The sequence below is a fragment of the Cariama cristata genome, unplaced genomic scaffold (assembly GCF_000690535.1).
Source record: "Cariama cristata isolate BGI_N322 unplaced genomic scaffold, ASM69053v1 scaffold3227, whole genome shotgun sequence".
Taxonomy (NCBI): Eukaryota; Metazoa; Chordata; class Aves; order Cariamiformes; family Cariamidae; genus Cariama; species Cariama cristata.
Window position 1 is genome coordinate 12,643 of NW_009628171.1, and position 19,138 is coordinate 31,780.

At 41.9% G+C, this 19,138-nt stretch overlaps 1 protein-coding gene across 4 annotated transcripts; it reads left to right on the plus strand.

Moving 5' to 3' along the window:
• Nucleotides 1-494: 494 nt before the first annotated feature.
• On the plus strand, nucleotides 495-17,814 carry TPD52 (tumor protein D52). Of its 4 annotated transcripts, XM_009704675.1 has the most exons (8): nucleotides 495-963; nucleotides 5,990-6,105; nucleotides 7,788-7,936; nucleotides 8,727-8,828; nucleotides 9,875-9,901; nucleotides 14,309-14,350; nucleotides 15,805-15,853; nucleotides 16,965-17,688. In XM_009704675.1, exons 1-8 carry the CDS (start codon nucleotides 792-794, stop codon nucleotides 17,079-17,081), a joined length of 774 nt encoding a protein of 257 aa, XP_009702977.1. In that variant the 5' UTR covers nucleotides 495-791; the 3' UTR covers nucleotides 17,082-17,688. The 4 variants fall into 4 exon arrangements, with proteins under 4 accessions (XP_009702977.1, XP_009702979.1, XP_009702978.1 ...); XM_009704677.1 differs by lacking the exon at nucleotides 14,309-14,350; XM_009704676.1 differs by lacking the exon at nucleotides 9,875-9,901.
• Nucleotides 17,815-19,138: the final 1,324 nt, after the last annotated feature.

Sequence of the window (19,138 nt, forward strand, 5' to 3'; positions counted from 1 at the left end):
TGGTTCCTGGCATAACTGGCTGCTCTTAATGACGCTGCCTGAACCACCAAGGACATAGGGCAGTGCACTTCAATAATCTTTTTTTAAAAACAAAACCCAACCAAACCAAACCCCCTCATACCCACATATGTTTAGCCTCATGGGCAAAACTCATAATGCACGTTAACGGGTTCATTAAAAACCCCAGGTGGTGTTTATAGCAGAGCCATCGGAGATGAGGGCTGCTTTCTCCTGTTCTGAGCTCGCTCTACAGCGTGATACCTGGGCAGCAGAGGCTGGGTTCTGGCTACTGGTTATTATGCTGGTGGAAGCAGCTGGAGAAATAGTTATGCACGCAGAATTTTCCATTAATCAGAGGAAAAAGTCCTACACAGATGGTATATAGGATAGATTACGGCTAGTAATCCTTTTGTGTCCTAGAAGATTAAGGATATCCTGGTGTAGCTGCAGTCAGCTGACCTTTTTTTATTTAAATGATGGAAGATTCTTGATGCAGTTCTGCAGAGGACCAAGGCTCTTCCAGAAGCCACGAACAGCGTGCTGTGAATGTTTGTTAAAGGAGCGGTCTGTTTAAGTCCAGCCCTGGTTATAAATTTACAGGAACTTAACTTTGTGCCATGTAAACAGCAGCAGCTCCAAGATGGCTAAGGAATCACTTGCTAGATGGCTCTATCAAATCTAACAGAGGCGTAAGAGAGCTGAATTTTATGAGGAGGTACAGTGCGTGTCATGTGAAGAAACAGAGGGTTTCTGAATCCTGCTGTCCGGGTCGCCCCAGAAAGCAGAGATGAATGCTTCAGTGGAAGGAGGGGACGGCTGCACGCTCTGAATTTTCTGGCATGGATCTGTATGAGGATTACAAATCGCCCTTCGATTTCAATGCTGGAGTGAACAGAAACTACCTTTACCTGTCGCCTAGCATAAACCTTTCTCCACCTGGATCACCTACACTGGCGAAGCCTGGTAACTTCCTTCTCTTTCTTTTTCAAAACCTCTACAGGGAAAGCTTAGTGATTAATATCTGTAAAAAAGGAACTTCTCCAATTAAATTTGGCTGAAATGCAGGTGTAAATGAAGGTAAAAGCCGACCTGCTGTCAACTCTGGTAGTTTATTGGCTTCAGAGTGTCATGTAGGTAATATCTCATGTGCTATGCATTTACAAGCTTTACCTTATTTGTTATTTCTTAGTTCAGTAGAAAGGTAGTTTGAGAGAAAACGAAGTGAGCAAATACATTAGGAATAAAAGGACAACTTCTACAAGATCAGAGTAAGTGGCCTAGTTTGACTATTAGCTTTTTTGGGGGGCAGGTGGGAATTGCGTACTTAGTATGACTTCAGAGCTCTGGATAGTCTTAACATCTGCTCTTGCCTTAGTACTGAAAATATCGCCGATTAACGAAAATGCTCGCTAAAACCTTTACTCTGTTCCACCTAGCACTTAAAATGCTGCAAATCTTAGGCCTGCGGATACTAACTGTACTGTACTTGCGCTCTCCTGAGGAAGCGGCTGTTGCGTGCGGTGCTGCAGCAGCATCCGTCTAGTGCTTAACCCTGCGAGTTTCTAGCTGGTAACCTGTCATACAGAACATCTACAGCCGTGCCTCCCAACACACCCCAGTCTGGTTTTACCACCTTTCCTTTCCATGCCGTGCTGCCGGACGTGATCTTTCACGGTCATTAAAAATACAGAAAGCTTAGCCCTACTTCAGGTGTGACAAAGCAAAGTTACAAAGGGGTTGACTTTTTTTTTTTTGATGGGCTTGTTCTTTACAATCTTAAAGAATCGTGCATCCCTTGCTGGACCTCTGTGTGAATTAAACTCTGGGGACCAGCGGTCAGCTTTCGCTGCTGCAGTGACTGCATCTCCCACCTCTTCTAAAGGGGGGGAGCACTCCTTTGTGCATCACCATAAGCACCAACCTTTGCCGGGGTTTTTTGTCTTTTTAATTCACTTTGAACGAAGATATGATGAGTGTTTGGGAGAAGCCCAGGAATTTTCTCCCCCTGAGTTGAAGAAATACATCTCAATTTGGCTTTTTCACTGACATAAATGGGAAGCACTTAAATTTGATCTGTCTTACGTATTGCAAAATAAATATCCTCTGTAGCACTGTACATTACACAAATGTTGGAGTGATCTTATAATCTTGTAACAGCTTGCTCGCCTGAACTCTAACAAGTGCCTTTTTTCTTTAGCTTTGCCAACTGTATAGTGATAGCCAAAATGCTGATTCTGAGTGTCTGACACAGAATCTGTCTGTCTAAAGATAAAGCTTTGTGAAGGCTAACCTTCCTCACCCCGAAGGCTGCTCGGCTGCAATGGCCAGTGCTTCCCTGCACTGCTGACCCTTACTGCTAATCTCTGAACTCAGGCCAGGAGGAGGTAGGAACTTCTGGTCAAAATAGAGCGTGAACTTGGGTTGAAACCAACCAAAGCAAACCCCAAACCAGAAAACCTGAGTGTAGATTGAATGACTCTGATGCTTTGCCTGCTCCGAAAGAATAATAGAGACTTAAGTGCCATTTCCCTGAATGTAATCTGTGGAGTCCTAATCAACTAACTTCTTCCTGGCTTTATTTGGTTCATTTAAGTAGATCTAATAAACTGCTGGGATAATACGTTAATCTTAGAAATACAGACACCTAAAAACTGACCTTAAAACTAAGTAAGTTTTCCCAATACTAGGTAAGTCTTCCCAATTTTTTTTTCCCCCAACAGAATTTTTACTGTCTTTAAGAACTTAAGAGATGTAAAATACTCAGCTGAACTTGATTATAGCAATTCAGAAGCCAATAATAACAGTTCTGCCGGTGAACAGAGAAGACCACAAATGAGAAATGCTCTCTTAAGAACAGATTGAGCTGAAGGATTTCCATCTGTTGGCTGACTGCTATTGCCCTGGTTTCTTGAGTGCACCCTGCAAAAATAAGGTGGGCTGTGACCTTTCCTTACGAAGCTTGCTCAAAGCCAGGATCTTACTGCCTGGCAGCCCCAGTTTAGGCGGTATATTTGGGTTGTAGCCACGGCGTTGTGGAGGTCTGTGGGTTGTTATCTGTGTATCTGCTTCTTGGTCAGGCTGCCGAGCACGGCCTTCCCATAGCACAGACGAACCCTGTGTCCTGCAAGTACTGAAGTGAACCGAGGAACGGGGGCAAAGCGAGCCGAGAGGTGAACAGTAACAGGGAATCAGAGGGGAGGTGCGAGAATAAAGACTGATGGGAAGGCGTTTGCATACTTCAGATGGAGCTAAAGAAAAAGTAGTAACTGGGAGGGGGGCAGAAGGCGAGGAGAGGAGAGGAAGGCATGGTTAGATGTACGGGGTTGAGGCATGGAGGAGTCTCAGTAGCAGTGATTTCTTGTTGTCCTAAAAGATCTAGAAATGAGAAAGGGAAGGAGAGATCATTCCCTTGCTGCTTAGCATTGTGTCTTAAGTTCAGTGTGGGCCACAAGCAGCACAAACTCCTGTAAAACACTAGTTTTCCAAAGCGAAGGTATATTCTCAAAACAGAAGCTATTGCTGCGGGAGACAATCCAGCGTTTTCCTGCTGCTGGGTTCACTTGAGCTATTTTTGGTGAGATAATCCAGATGATGACTCTTCATAACCAGATTGAACAGACTTTCAGCTGGATGTGCTAATGCTCTCGGAGTCAGCGTGGTCTTTGGTACTTGCCAGCTTTCTGAAATGGCTTTTGCAATGGCAAGCTCGGTAGTCCCTGAAGGGCCTGCAGATGGAGAACAAGGCCAGGAGTCGGAGGCTAACGTACCGCCGGTCGGAGAGTGCAGTTTAAATTGTTAGTTTTCCTTCTGTACAAGCATATGTACTTAATAAGATAAATAACGATTTGACAGAAAGATATGGCATTCTTAACAGTTTGATGTTCGGAAAAGGAAATATGTTGATGTATGGAACAAAAATTACCTGATGGCAAGAAACGAGCCATAATCCTTTTATTTTTTTTTTTTCTGGTGCTGTAGTGCTGTGCTTTGGTTTCCACATTAGACTCAGAACTTTTTTGCTGCCCTAGATTTCTGCCAGCAGATAAGGTATTGGGTAACCTGTAGGAACTACATTATGTCTGTGTTCTACACAAACATAGACCTCTGGGAAAACATGGTATAGATTTCATAAATAAATGCAGAATGGGGTTTCGGTTGCCTTTCTGTATGCTTTCTTCTCGATATACTCTGTGGTAACGTAACCATTTACAGATGTTCTGCCTGTGTAGCAGTGGGCTTCTAGAGGACAAGCGTTCTGGACACACCACCAGGCAGAAAACATACTGGTTTGGAAAAAGTTTGTGGAATTGAGCTTTACCTGAGTTCAGTAACTTGATCAAGAGCAAGGCATCTTCTTTTCTTAGGCTGGACAGCTGCTAGGAGCATGTTTCATAAGAATACCTACAACTAATTACAAACTCGCAGAATCTTTTTTTCCCCTGACTTTTCAGTTGATTGTGATGTAGCTATTTGATATCAAGCCTCACAATGAAATCGGTGGTGGTCTCATTGCACAGTAATGAGCTTTTGGATTCCCAGACCAAATGGCAGTAGTGCCATCAGAAGCTGCTGAAATGAGGATGGCATTTTATCTGTTTTTTATAGACACTATAGTTTTTATATATAGACTCTCTCTATATATAGAGTCTATATTACTATCGTGACTAGTAAGGGAACATTACTTGGTATGTCCTCAACTTATCTGAATTATATATTTATATACATATGTATATACACATACACACTCACCCTCTCTCCTTACAAACAAACAATCCTCCTTGTTTTTTTCTCTTCTATTTTAAGATTTTTATTTCATTTCTTTTTTACTATCTATAATGCTATTTTACCTCTTGAATGGAGAATTAGTTCCAGGAATCCACAACCATTTCAGCATTCGGTCTCTCTGCAAACTGGTCTCTTTGCAAATTCGAACAGGATTCCTTAATTCTGGCAAACTGTATGTTTAAGTGTCAGCTACAAAGAAATGGGAAATCTGTTTGTTGCATTAAAAGGTGTTTAGAGTGATCTCACTGCAAGCACTAAGGACTAAGAATAAATGAATCTTTAATAAGAATAAATGAATCTTTAAAGTGAGCACCTCTTAGTCATAGAAATAATACCGTTCTCCTTCCTTCCCCTGAAGCTGTGAAAGTTGAGGAAGACCGTAGGGATGTTTGGTGTTCGTACAGAGGAGTTTGGCAGAGCTTTGGTTTCTGGATTTGGAAAGGGAAGGGGCAGCAGTGTGAGTGGATGCACGTCCTCATTGTCCCTTCTCAGCGCTCCACCGCTTTGCCTGAAGTGATGGCCTTTTGTTCCCAAGCTCCTTCTCCAGGCTTCTCATCTGTCTTAATGTCCAGGTGCAAACCAGCAGCTTACTTCTAGTTCCAGGGTACCTGTGACTTTCTCGCCACGGTGGTCCCAGTTACTGGGGGCAGAGAGGTTGAGCAGGGTACGGGGGAAGAGTCTGTACTTGCAGTGAAACCCTTTTCTCCGCTGTTGCTGAGCTTCCTTGTCAGCATGACTGCTCCCAGTGCGCTAGGAATGGGTATCTTTTAATCTGATCCAGAGAGCAGGGAGGGAGGGAGGCTCTGCGTTGGGCTTGAGCACCCCCAGCGCTTCCAGAGGTTCTGTGCTGCAGGAGCGAGGGGGAGCAGAGAGCGCCTGCGCCCCTGGGCAGAGGGTCTGTAGGAACCACCGGCTGGGACCTAGCCTTCTGCACCTTGCTTTCCATCAGAGTAGTGGGATGCATTGTTCTCAACAGGTTTCCAGTCTCCTGTTATAGCAGCAGCTGCAATTATATTGAGCTTTAATACAACTTGATAGGATGAGACAGCCAGTAAAGTGCCTCTGGTTTCCTGTACGCCGTAGTCCTCGGGGAGCGTGACTTCAGTTTTCTTTGTGCGCTGGCACAAAAGGGCTGTATATTAATGTTAGCTGCTGTCTGGCAGACATGTGATGACCTGACTTGCAATGGTTTATTCACCTCAAGGGCTGCTGAGAAGTGACTCTATACCTGAGGTTGGAGAGGATGCTGCTGCTACAGTCGGTATGGCAGAAACACTCTCAGAAGAAGAACAGGATGAGCTAAGAAAAGAGCTTGCTAAGGTAAACCTCTGGTTTTGAGAATGAAAATCTGGGATAATGCTGTCTTTGAACATACAGTTAATGCTTTGCATGTTTATTCTGTGCGTGTCTAAAGCTGGGTACCGCATGCCTGTGTGTTGCGAGGAGGGAAACAAGGTGCCAGGCAGAAAAGAACAGCCAGTTCTAGCTATGGGGAGTTAAGCTAGAAGTGCTGAGTGTACAGATCTTAAACCAAGATGCATAAATGCCTAACCCTTTTTTTTTCCTCAAGTGGGAAGGGGGTAGATAACATGTCAAAGAGAAGCCAGAACAAAGTATTGCCTCAACTGGTGTGGAGTAACTGAAGCTGTTGTTTTCATGAAGGATGCTTTGTAGTAATATCCGTGTAGACACTGTTTTGCTAATGTCTAACCATGTAACTATTCTTGTCCATAGTTCATAGAGCAGAAATTTTTTTAAGAGCGAGTTAAAGTAGCGCTCTTCAAAGGACAGTCAAATATTCAAGCCTGATACATGCATTTCAAAAGTTGTCAAAGTCAAGCTTGGTTGTGTTGCCAGTCTTTTTTCTTTTGTAGCTCTATGTGACCGTAGGACCCTCATAAAAGTCACTAATTTAAGCCTAAGGTTGGCAAATGAAGGTTAGCTGTGAAATAAGCACATTTAATGCAGTCTTGATTTTGGTAGTCCTGCCTGTTATTTCGTGCCAAACAATCATCTGGAGATGGTGAGGGAGATCTGGTCCTGCTAGGGTATGTCAGGCAGGACTTCGGACAGGTACCCAAAACAAAGGTGCATGGAAGATGTTGGTATTTCCTCAAAGGAGCTTAAATGAGTGGGCACACTGATACTCTGAAGTAGGATGGTCCAGTCTGGATGGGGAAGTAGAGCTGGATGTACGCCTTCGCCTTTGTACATATGGCCTTAGAGCCTCTGTCCTGCCTATATAGCCCACAGAATGGCAGCATAAAACTGTTTTGACATCTCTGATCATGATCTGGTCGTGCTTCTGTGAGAGCCTTAGGTGACCATCTGCGTGAAGAAGGAAGCACACAAACGGCACAGTTTTCTAGTTGCTGAACAGCTGCTGTGGTTTTGTTGTTGTGGTTTTTTGGTGTTGTTTTTGTTTGTTTGTGTGTGGGGGTTTGTTTGTTTGTTTTGTTTTAACTGCTCCGACTGCCACCATTTCCACCCTGACTCTGGGAAGCATTCCTGTGGCTGGATCCAGCCTGCAGTTGCTGGCTTAAGCCACAAAAGAACCTTTCTGTTCAAGCAAGGAGACAAAACTTGTGTATGGATCAGATGTGCTCTGAGCTTCCTGATACCGGTCATACATTGGTATCTCTTCTGACATGGAAGGAGAGTACAGGCTTAGCGATTGTCCCAGGTTTGACTAAACTTCAAGCTTCACACAGGCTCATGTTGTCTAATGGTCATGATTTCTAACTATGCAGTCTTTTAGGTACCAACTTCCTTGCGCGTATTCTAGTAACGGTGCTAGCTGCAGGTAGGTTACTTTCTCAGTAGCTCTTGTTGTAGCCTAATTTGGATTTCCCTTTTAGTATTTAGAAACAACTGTGAGGCAATGTTTCAAAACGTGTTATCCCTTCCATTACTGATGCCTAGTAGGTGTTTTAATAAATGCATAGTTAACAAGCAAAATACTCAGCCATTTAACTTACCTCTCATCACCTCTGCTGCCACAGGTGGAAGAGGAAATCCAGACGCTCTCACAAGTGCTAGCTGCCAAAGAGAAGCATCTAGCAGAAATCAAGAGAAAGCTGGGAATTAACTCATTACAGGAACTAAGGCAGAACATTACCAAAAGCTGGCAAGATGTTACGTCAACCACAGCGTACGTACCACTTCACAATGATTGTATCAGCTGTTGAGGTGAAAACTGTGTAGCTCTTGTGTCATGTCGAAACCCTCTGTTCTTGTGAAACGAGATGAGTGTAGATAACACAAAGTTAAGTTGCACTAAAACTTACCTGGATAAACTATCATAGATTTCTTTAAAGAAGGCTACTATTAGCTATATTGTCTCATGCAAAATAAGAGTGATTGACCATAATATGGCAATTCTAATCCACTTTTTGTCTGACAGATCCGAGGTACCATTACTGAGATACCAAGGTGTCCTAAGTCCAACAGCATACCCTTCTTTTCCAGCCTGAAAAATTGTTGTAAACGGAGCTCGTGCAGGAAGAGTGCAAAGTCACAGTTAATGTTCTTGCCAAACACAACTGTTAGCTTAAGGTCTAGAGCGAACTGCCTTCTGCAATTAATGACTACGCAGAATATAAAAGGATGTGCCTCAAACTCTTTATGGTGAAGTTTATTGACAAAACCATTTGGTACAAGGGGTTTTTTTGTTTGTTTGTAAAGTCCTACAGTAGCAGATAGCATCTGTTCTGGGGGTGGGGAAGTCGGTGCATGTTGGTGAACCTAATCTGAAGTCTGAGGTGGCAGAGATGCTGTAGCCAGAAGGGACTGCAATGGCTCAAAATCATCTCTTAAGTAGCTCGTCCATTTGACCCCAAAGTTGAAGTATACCTCTGGGTTTGATATGAATCTTCATATGCTAAAAGGTTCCTTATGTGTTCTATTAAAATAACTACAGATTTAATTTCGTTTGAACACAGATACAAGAAAACATCAGAAACCCTGTCTCAGGCTGGTCAGAAGGCTTCTGCTGCTTTTTCATCAGTTGGTTCAGTCATAACCAAGAAGTTTGAAGATGTCAGGTAGGTTTCTTTAGCTTTTCCCAAATAGTTGCATTTTTGATTTAAGTAGGTGATCACTGAAATAAATTTATGCTGTTAACGTACCTAGGACTTCTAAAAGTTAATCTATCAAGAGCCTTCAGCATCTGTTTTAGGAGAGCTGAGCGGCTTGTTGCAAAATCTGCTTGTATGTCCTCACTCACGCAGAAGAGTTCTGTGGTGTGTATTATATACGTGCAAGAGAAGCATCGTATGCTATTACCTCCACTGCTACTCTTATTTTTCTGGTAGGATTGCAGGTGGCGACGTCTCTGCCTGCCTCTGTGTGATGCACGTAGCATTGTCCTTTCTGTTCTCTGACTTTCTCAGCTTGTGGAATACTACACTTAAACAACTAATGTCTTTAACTGTTTGTGGTTTGGTAGTTGTTTTTTTGGGGTTGTTTTGGTTTTTGGGTTTGTTTTTTTTTTTTTTTTTGTCTTGTGTGTGGATTCCTTTCAGATGTGTTTTATTTCTTTGTAAGTTGTTCTACCTCATAGCGGTGGCTTGATTTTATTACCTTTTTAATAGACTGTTGGCACTTTTTAATTCTTAAATATTGGCATACAACATATTTTGACTTTGTGTCAAATGACACAGCCCTTCATGCAAATTAGGTAAGTTTGGTGGTCCTTTTAAGCACTGTTGTGAGCTGCATGCAAAGCTCTTCCTGGATGCAATCCGATCATATGCTTAGCCTACAATTCTTTGTTTGATTGTATAATTTTTACTACTGGAACATACACAACTATTCATCTCTGCCTGTAATTTGTTGTGAATAGTGGATCAAACTTATTTTCAATTATTGGACAAATAAAAATTCATACGTTCTAACAGACTATTGCTGCCTTGGAAAGCAGTGTAATAAAATCAGCCCTCTGTTTTAAAGTGCTGCCATTAACCTCTTCCTTGCTTTTTTGAAGTCTAGTGAGAAAACACTTTGAGATTCAGCTACACAGTTACCTATTTTTCTTCAGATTTATCAGAACTTCCTTTCTCTCTTTAATGCTTACTCTGGCATTGTGCAGACTACAGGCATTTTCACATTCCTTTAGGTAAGGTGGGCACAAGAGTTCTTTCTGAAACTACGCATGTAGTCAGACTGTCTCCATTAAAATCTTTAAATAAGTTTTGTCTGTAAAAGGTAATTTATTTTTTTGTCCAGTGCTAGTTAATGTAAAACTGAAGCTCTCTTAATGTCAGAGATGTTTCTTCATGTTCACCTGGTAACTATCCCAGAACATGAAATCTTGAGACTACATAATAATCAGTTTCTCTTCCTTGTAAGAAAGGAATCTGTTAAAATGATTCTGCAAGTGTTTTTGTAAAGAGACAGAATATGGTTTTGAGGTCAATGGCATGCAGAATTCCGCCTTCTCTTTGTCTTTACAGTGTTTGTGCCTTGACAGAGTAGAAATTTTCCCTTTTTTGTGTCTATTAGAATGGCTGTTTAGCATTGTGACACTAATCATATCACTAGAGTGTTAATGTAAAAGTTTACGCATTCTCTGTTCATAGTTTGTCCTTATCTTTGAGTTGGTTACTTTAGCAGCTCCAGGTGCTGAGTATTTTAGTTACCTTGTCTGCACTGCCTTTTATCTGCCTAGTCTAAGCAAATATTCAACGTTCAGTTTTCAGTAGTTAAAATTCCTGTGTAGCAACTTCTGTCCATTGCCTCTCATCCCGTCTATGCACACTTCTGAGTCTGGCCTCATTTTTTCTTTGCTCTCCCACTAAGTAGCTGAAGACAGCAGCAGGATCTCTGTAAAGGCGTAGGGGTCTGGCTCCTAGAACATTAAGTAGGAGCTGTAGCCCCAGGGCAGTGCGTGGGGAGACAGGCAGCCACACAGGATGCTATCAGACCTCAGACTCCGATATGAGCTCTGTTTGCTCAAGTACAAGAACAGCAGCCTGGCTGAAATAGCTCCCCTTTAGCGTCAATGAGACAAAGGGAGCCTGAAGGATGTCTCCATACCTCTTGGGTGCAGAGCTTGGCTGCTCACTTAACAGTATTCACCTTTCTTCCTTACGGCTATGGTGTTCCACTAGATTAGACTATTGCACTTGACAAGGACAAGCACAGACTCATAGCTCGCTTCTGGCTTCAGGAATTTAATACCTCAAAAGAAGAGTGTCCTAATTACTCGAGTGGCTAGGTGGGTGTTGAGTACTCTCAGAAACTGGGCTGCTGGGAGGGAGTGTAACAGGGCCAGAGGAGAGCACACACTGTTGATGTGCTTCTTGGGGAGAATCAGGGCAATGGAAATTGTTATAAATTCAGGAGCAGCTGGGTTTAAAAACAAAACAAAAAGTGAGAAGAATTAGTGCTGTTCAAGATCTTAATCTGCTGTTCAAGTGCAACTAAAAAACCTTTGAGTTTTTCACTTTCACGAGGACCAAGCTCATCTGGGATTCAGCCAGGGAATTCAGGTCCCAGGGTTATGCGACTACTCAAGTGGTGCCTACTTTTAAGACTGCACAAGTCTCAACTTCAGAAAGTTTTAGATGCCCAAGTTCCTTCCTGGAAATGAGAATTGATGGGCCTCATACTTACTTGGACAAATACTGAATATGCAGGTGCATTTTTATTCTTAAACTCTCATGTGGCTTCTTCATCATGGCTTTGCTTTTCTTGTACTGTCTTAGTTTAGGGACTTCTCAGCTGTAATGGCATGATTTCTTCTGTGTTGGGCTACTTCCACATGTTCCATGCGGCAAACGTCGCATGGAGGTCTTCAAGTCTTGCACTGCAAAGTGATTTTTGGAGGGAGTTGCGAAAGGAGTACGGCAGCTGGTGGAGCTGTGAACTTGGAAAGTACTGAAATAGAGAGGAAGAGAGAGGACTGGTAGTGCAAAGCCAGTGCGTTATTGCTTCCTTTTTGTGTTTGTTTCCTCTGCTTTTTGTTGTGCTGAAAATGAACTCTGTTCCTTCTTAGGTTTCTCTTAATACTTTTATTCTCCTTTATAAGAATGCTTTCAACTTTTGATGAGCTAGTCATCCTTGTGTAGGCAACATCAGTATTACGTGCAAAACAGGTGTGGCGCTCTGCAAACTTCCTGAGCAGACATGACTTTGCGCTTAGCTCCTCTTGCACTGCATCCATATGATGGAGCAGCAGTCTTCATCTTTGTCCTGTTCTGAGATTGCAGAATGACTTTCTTTGCTCACTTTGAAAATCTGATATGATCACGAACTCCTAAATATCGTCATTTGTCAGCTTATCAGCTGGAAACCTAACTTAACAAAAGCTTAAGCCCATGTTTTCCAGGCAGGGACTCTGGCATACCTCCTTGTGCATTTTCAAAGTGTGAGGCAATGCAGTAGCTATAAAAAATAATCATGTAAAGGATAAGAAAGCTTTTAATGCAGTACAAAACACATAGAAGGCTGCAGAGCAACTTATTGTGCCTTTTTTGGTTTTATTTTTTATTTAAAGCTGGAGGTTTGCTTGTGAGCATTGTAAAAAGTGCTTCTCTTTTTCAAACTGCCCAACTGGATGGCCTAGTTGAGTGAGTGCTTTCATGTGGCATTCTGTCATTTGTGAAAAGAAATACAAGATCTCCTCTTCATGAAGCTTTTCAAGGCTTAACCGTGCTTATTTGCACTACTTGAAGAACAGGTGATTTGATGTTAAAAAAAGTTCAATTGCATTTAGATAAATGCAGTTCTCTTGTGATAAAACTATATACTATCTTATGGTGACATTTTACAAAATGGATACTGAATATACATAAGTGTATTGGACAACAGCAAGTAAATCCTTCACGAATGTATGAATAGTTCTTTCATTAAGTGATCTCTATGAGATTAAACTAAACTTCCCTAGACACCTGTTAAAAGACCTGCAATACACCATAGGTTGTTGCTTTTCAGTGTGAGCAGGTCTACAGGTTGTAAAAATACATATATGGGGAAGAGAAGGTAACTTTCACCCTCTTTAGCGTTAAACTTCTTGCAGGGAGGCACTTCTTGCAGGGTGAAGGGGAGTGGCTGAGTATGACTGGACGAAGAGAACTAGTTAGGATCAGCCTAGTTCTGTACTAAAACTTGGCACATAGCAAGACCAGAACTTATAGTAAGCCACATTACAGTGAGGAATATAAATTACACTCCAGAAGACAATCAGCTTCTATGTGCTCTGGAAAAGCTTGTGAAAGCCAAACCATCCATGAAGATGAAACACAGCAGAACTGGGGTTGGGGAAAGGGATGAAACATGGCCACGCATTGCTGACGCACATCAGGACAGCAGCTGGCCTTTGTGGATCCAATTCCCAGTACACCGTATCTACAAACCAACCTTGCGTTGTGCATCTGCCTTAAGGGATCCCAACTTTAAGGGAACTTTTTACGTGCGTAGTTTTTTTTCTATCACTGAATTCTCCTGCTGAGTCTCCTGAAAGAAGCTCTTAGAACTCATTCTACAATAAACACAGAACCTTTTTGCTTCTGTGAAAGTGTCTTCTATTGTACTGAAATACTAATTGGAGTTTTGGAGGTGCCTCAAACGTGAGAGATCTTTTTTTTTTTTTTTTTTTCCTTCTTTTTCTTCCTCCCCCTAGCAATTGCCTGGAAAGTTTTGTCTTGAAAGACATTATAAAGCCCAGTCAAAACTTGACATTCCAAATATAGTTATGAAAAACTGCAATCATCAGTTTTTCTAACTTACTATTGTGGTATTTGACAAGAAACATTTAACATGTAAGACTGATTTGTATCAAGAGTAAACTGGGATTTTCTAGAATATGGAACTAAATTAGATACCAGATGGTCTTGAAGTTATTTGGGAGCTCCTTAATCTATATCCAGTCACCTTCTAGGAGTAGGTGTGTGTTGTCACTAAACAAACAGTAACTGTACAGCAGCACTGGCAGGTTACAGAAATCCCCCATGAATTTCAGAACAGGGTTGAGACTAGGACTTTCTCCCTGCCCTCAGCATAAACCTGACCTTTAATAGGGATTGATGTGCCTGCTCTTGCTAGATAATTTATGTTAACCATTAGATAATTTGTATTGATGAGTATGGAAATCTTAACGCTGAATTGAAATGGCAGCCTTCTGAATGTAGGAATAATTCTTTCAGTAGGAAATGATTGATAAGACTCTTGAGCGTTCACTTTCTGCTTGATATCGTCAAAACTGTAAATGCGGCATGACTGTCATTGCTTGAGGAACTTAATGAGTAGACAGACTGTTGCAGCTGAGCAGAATATGTACTAACAAGCATGGCACTTGAGTCTTTCTGAAAAGGAAAAAGTGGTTGCAGCTTTTGCTGTGATGTACTTGTGTGTGTGCATGGCTAAGCAATTTAAAAAAGCAAACCCAAGCAGTTACTGTATGAGACTGTTTGGCTGTTTACCAAAAATAGTATCCAGAAGTCAGCTTTCTAAGCCAATTTCTGCTCAGTCTTATCACTTTAACTAACTTCTCGCTTTCTTTTTTCTTAATGCTGGCATTTAGTATACGCTCCATACAACATTCAATTAGTATGCCTATCATGAGGTAATGTATGCATAATCCAGCTGTTGGGTTTATCTATTTTTCATATGTGGAATCAAGTCAAATTGAACTTAAGTCAACTAACATAGATTTAAAACAGAACCAAAAAACCCACCCAAATTTGTAACAGATTTCCTGTACTAACATATAGGATAAAATTTTGGTTTATTTCTACTTAATGGTGGTGGTTATCGCACGTCTGGAATGTGACCAAGTGCTCTTTGGAGAACTATCACAACTTTTCCCTCCCCATTAGAAATGCAGTGCTACCAAATGATTCCAAGTTTAAAAGGCAATAGCTTGGCATCTGATTTAGAATACTGAAAATGAGTAAAAAAACCTGTGGCTTCACAAAAAGTCTGACTTGGAGTGCTTGCCTTCTCCCTCCCCTTGCTTGGCACTGTGTCCCTCCATCTCCTGAGAGAGTCTGGTTTGAGAGAGAGAGATTTAAAAAAAGGATATATATGTATGTCACTGTGTGCTTTTCCAAATGAAAGAGTGCTGCTAAGTGTGGGTGACCTACACAAATACCAACCAAAGCGGGAAGGGAAGCTTAAGACCTCTCTTAAAAAAAACCCTCCCGTCTTTCATCTTTATATAATAATTTTTTTTGTCTCTTAAAAAAACCCCTCCTGTCTTTCATCTTTATATAATAATTTTTTTTTGAGTCTGCTATGAATCCTTAGTCCTGGTCCACCAAAGGCAAGCATTTTCCATCCTGCACAAGGGCAGAAAAGGTGTACAAACTGTTGCACAAATTTGCAAATGGCAGTGACAGCTAGTCGGAGCATTAAGCCACTCTTCTGACCCTAATAAATAATACACTGTGGCCCTCAGCATTGAAAATCCCAAGCTGTCCTGCTCTTCATGTGTGTAACTTACCATTTGTAATCACAGCTGTCTGCAGCACTTAAAAGGCAAGGAGGAGTCTCCCTTAAATTTAACATGTTAGCAGAAAATGTTACTGTGTTTTGTTAACAGAACGTATAGCCTATTAAATTAAACTACTTCTCCTGTAACAAGTGAAAAAACTCTGATGACAAGCTTTCTTCAGCAATAATGTACTAGGCTAACCAGAAGTGATGACTAAGCTTTTCTGAACAAATCCTTTAAGCCAGAAAACTGTTTGAAATCACTGGGAATAATAAGCTAAACCTAAAATACTTGCTAGTTTTCCCTTCCGTGTTGTAATGAAAGATCCTGTTGCTGAGCCTGGCAATGCTTAGTTGCCAGAGATACAAATGAGCTGCAACTTGAGTGTGTTTGAATTTTTTTAGTTTTATAGTACTTGGAGAGATCCAGATCTAAACTATTTTTAGGCTACCCTTAGATCAAGGAAAGAACCCCAAACAGACTCACATTGACATTGGAAAAAGCAACTGTCTGCTTGTTTTCTCATATTTATAGACTAACCAGATATGTTTTTAATTCTGTGATTCCTTCTTTTATTTTCCTAGAAATTCTCCTACTTTCAAATCCTTTGAGGAAAAAGTTGAAAACTTAAAGGTAAGCATTACTAAAACACCTTGGTGATCATGGAGCTGTGGATGTGGAGAAAAGACTGATGGGGACTCTGGGCAGCCTGTTTTTTAGTTATTGGTAAACTGTTGAAGGTGCTTAGATGACATCTTTTTAAATGCTGTGGAAATGTTTTCTCTGCCTAATGATCTGAGAATAAAAAATTCTGCAGCTCTTACAGCAGGATGCTTTTAACTGGAAGGACCAACAGCTAGCTAACCTGCACAAACAGCTAGCACAACATACCTAGTATTATGTATCCCAAATGGTCTGGGCTTTTATTTCCACGCCTTCCTAAGGACTAGTATCCTACACATGAGAATAACTTGGGATATTTTTCTTATTTCTGGCATAAAATATGCAAGACCTTTGTACCTTAATTTAATATTTACTCATAAAAGCCTCAGGTGCCAGAAACAACCCTTAATAGCTTCTCTGGGTAAAAAATCACTTTAAAAATAACTAATCAATGTGACCGGAACCAGATTTGAGTGTTCTCGTGGACACACTGGGTTGGATGAGAAGCGTGCAAGCGCTAGCATGGGGAACCAGGCATTCCCTTGCAAAGGAATTGGCACTAACGCTCCTGCCATCCCACAGGGGTAGGTACTGTAGAGGGAAGTGAAAAGGCAGACGCGTTACCTGGAGAAAGTAAAATATTTGCTATGCTCCACTAAAGATCTTGGGAATTGCTGTTGAGACTGGAAACTGTTCAAGGTTCTTTCTTAAGCAATACAGAAGCAAGTTTTAACTCTGAAGCCTTCAAAGCCTAAATGGCTCAGAAGGCTGCGTACCTGTATCCGTTTTGAACTGAGGGTGTGTCGACCTTCAGACTCCCTGGGTTCGGGGCTGCTTCATGCTTCGTGTATCCCAAAGTCAAAGGGAGACTGCTACGTTAATCTGCTGCTGGTGACTTTTCTGCATGATACTTAAAAGACTTGTCTTTATAGTATTCTGGAGGTAGCTCAGTCCTGGAAAAGCTGCTCTCCTGAGAGGAGTTACGAAACTTACTCGTGCAGAGGTACTGGTTATGTACACCAAGTGTGTTTGGTGTACCAAGTAACTGCAATTTTATGTCAAGGCTCTCTCTGTGTTCTAGTCTAAAGTTGGAGGAAGCAAACCTGCCGGGGGAGACTTTGGAGAAGTTCTCAACTCTGCTGCCAATGCCAGTGCCACAGAAACTATTGCAGAACAGACACAGGAGGAGACCCACTGAGATTCCCGTCTCTGTCCTGCTACCCACTGCCAGATGCTGCAAGCAAAAACTAAGCACACTTGTAACGTTCTTTGCGCTCTTTCCACCAGATGTGCTTTTATTTAGCACGTAGCTATTTTACCAGATTAACTGATACCAGGCTTCTTTGTGGGTTCAAAATATTTTTGAAACTAAAATACGTTGTTTGGGGTTTTGTGTGGGAAGGGGAATTTTTATGCCTTTCAAGCATTTAAAGGACTTATCTGTAATTTGAAGGCAACCTTTAAAATACAGCAATGAAAAAAATCCTCCTTTGAGAAGTTAATTATACTGTATATATACTGTGGATACATAATTTCCTTTGAATCTGTAACTACTGCTCAACTTAATCGTTACGAATCTACTGCTGCTGCCAAACTGAAGCTTGTTACTTCACTCCCTTGTGATTATTTCAGTTAAGTGTTGCCTGCATGGGACACCGGACACGGAGGATCACTCCTGGCTGAAGAAAGGACTTCTGCTTCAGCAGGCTTTAAACAAGTTACTCGTAGCAGGATTACACGCGGGTAGGAACGTACTGTCTTACGAGCGTGTTCCTCATACAACAGATGCGGATAGGGTAATACGTAACATCTAAAACTTACTGATTTGTCTGTGGATTATCCACCTTCTGACCATCGCAGATGGAAGCAGGATGCCTAGTAGTGCTGGTTTGGTTCAGTTACCATAACATTGTCCGTCTTGTTTTTTGTACGCGACGTTACTGTGGTAAGATAACACTCTTCTGAACTTTGGATGGGTGGCGAATAGATTAATCTTCACTCACACACGGTGGCGTCTCATTGGCGCTAACAGACCATGGAGTGTAAGAATAAGCCTGAGCATAAAAGTGGTTCTTTTTTAGGCGTCAAGAGAATTGCTCTCAGTGCTAACGTTGTTTCCCTTGTAGGCTGACCATCGGAAACACCTGCTACACAGTCTTGCTTTTTGATGTGTTAAAGGCCTGTACCACTAGCACCCCTGTTCCTCTTTCAGACCCCAGAAAACTGTTTCGAGGTGCACAGTGTCATACCGCAGCATAGCTCTCTTACAAGATCTGTTCTCCTATGTGTTGCTTTATCTGATGTACTCTTCACATCTCTTGTATGTTTCTGGCACATGGTGTTGGTATGGTTAGAACTTTTGGCAAGTGTTTTATCACCCTGCTTAGAACTGGAAACAAGTTTTGAAACATTTGTATGAAATCCATGACACTTCAACTGCCACAGGCATCTGGAGGAAAAAAAAAGTTGGCTCCTGACACCCTTGTTAGCATGTCAGATGTAGTATATATGCTTAATTACATGTGAGAAGCTTAATAAAAACCTGTGTGTGAGGAATGCATTGTCCTGTGAATATGAAGGATTATATAAATAAGAAATCTTTACTTCTAATTGAAACCAAACTTAAAGGACTGTTTCAAAGTAGTGCTGATATATACTGCTGTACTAGGGGGAATCTGCATGGATGAGGTTGGCATTTCGAGAGAAGACTAGGCTTAGCTTGACTTCCAGTGGCTTACGTAAAATTAAACTGCCCTGATTACATGGGGAAGTTCAGAAAATGGGTCAGGCTGTACCCTCAGCCTCTGACAGCTGCGCCTTTACAAAGGAATGGGGAAGGGAATGGCACAGTGAGAGAGGAGCTCTTCCTCTACAGGGTCAGTACCGTGTAGGGCAGGTCCTTCTGGAACATGGTCCTTGTTGTACAGGTTTTCGTTATTTATCTAAGTGATGAACAGAAGGGTCATCTAGTCCACAGCTGGGCTTTCTGGGTTATCAGGGAAGGTAAGTAATTTTTTTTTTGGGTCGAGCAGCTGCATCGTTGGGCCTGTAACATACTACACTCAGCTTTGCAGCTGCAGCCTTACAGAAGCTACAGCTGCGTCTTCCCCTGCCCGCACCCTCCCCTTGAGAGCCAGTAGCCTTAGGGTGGCTGCTCCAGGTCCAGTTGTACTTCCCGGGCTGTCGCGGCCTGTTCCCGTTCCCTGAGGCAGGGATGCTGCCGCCTCCAGCCTCGGTCTGTCGGTTCGGCCGAGA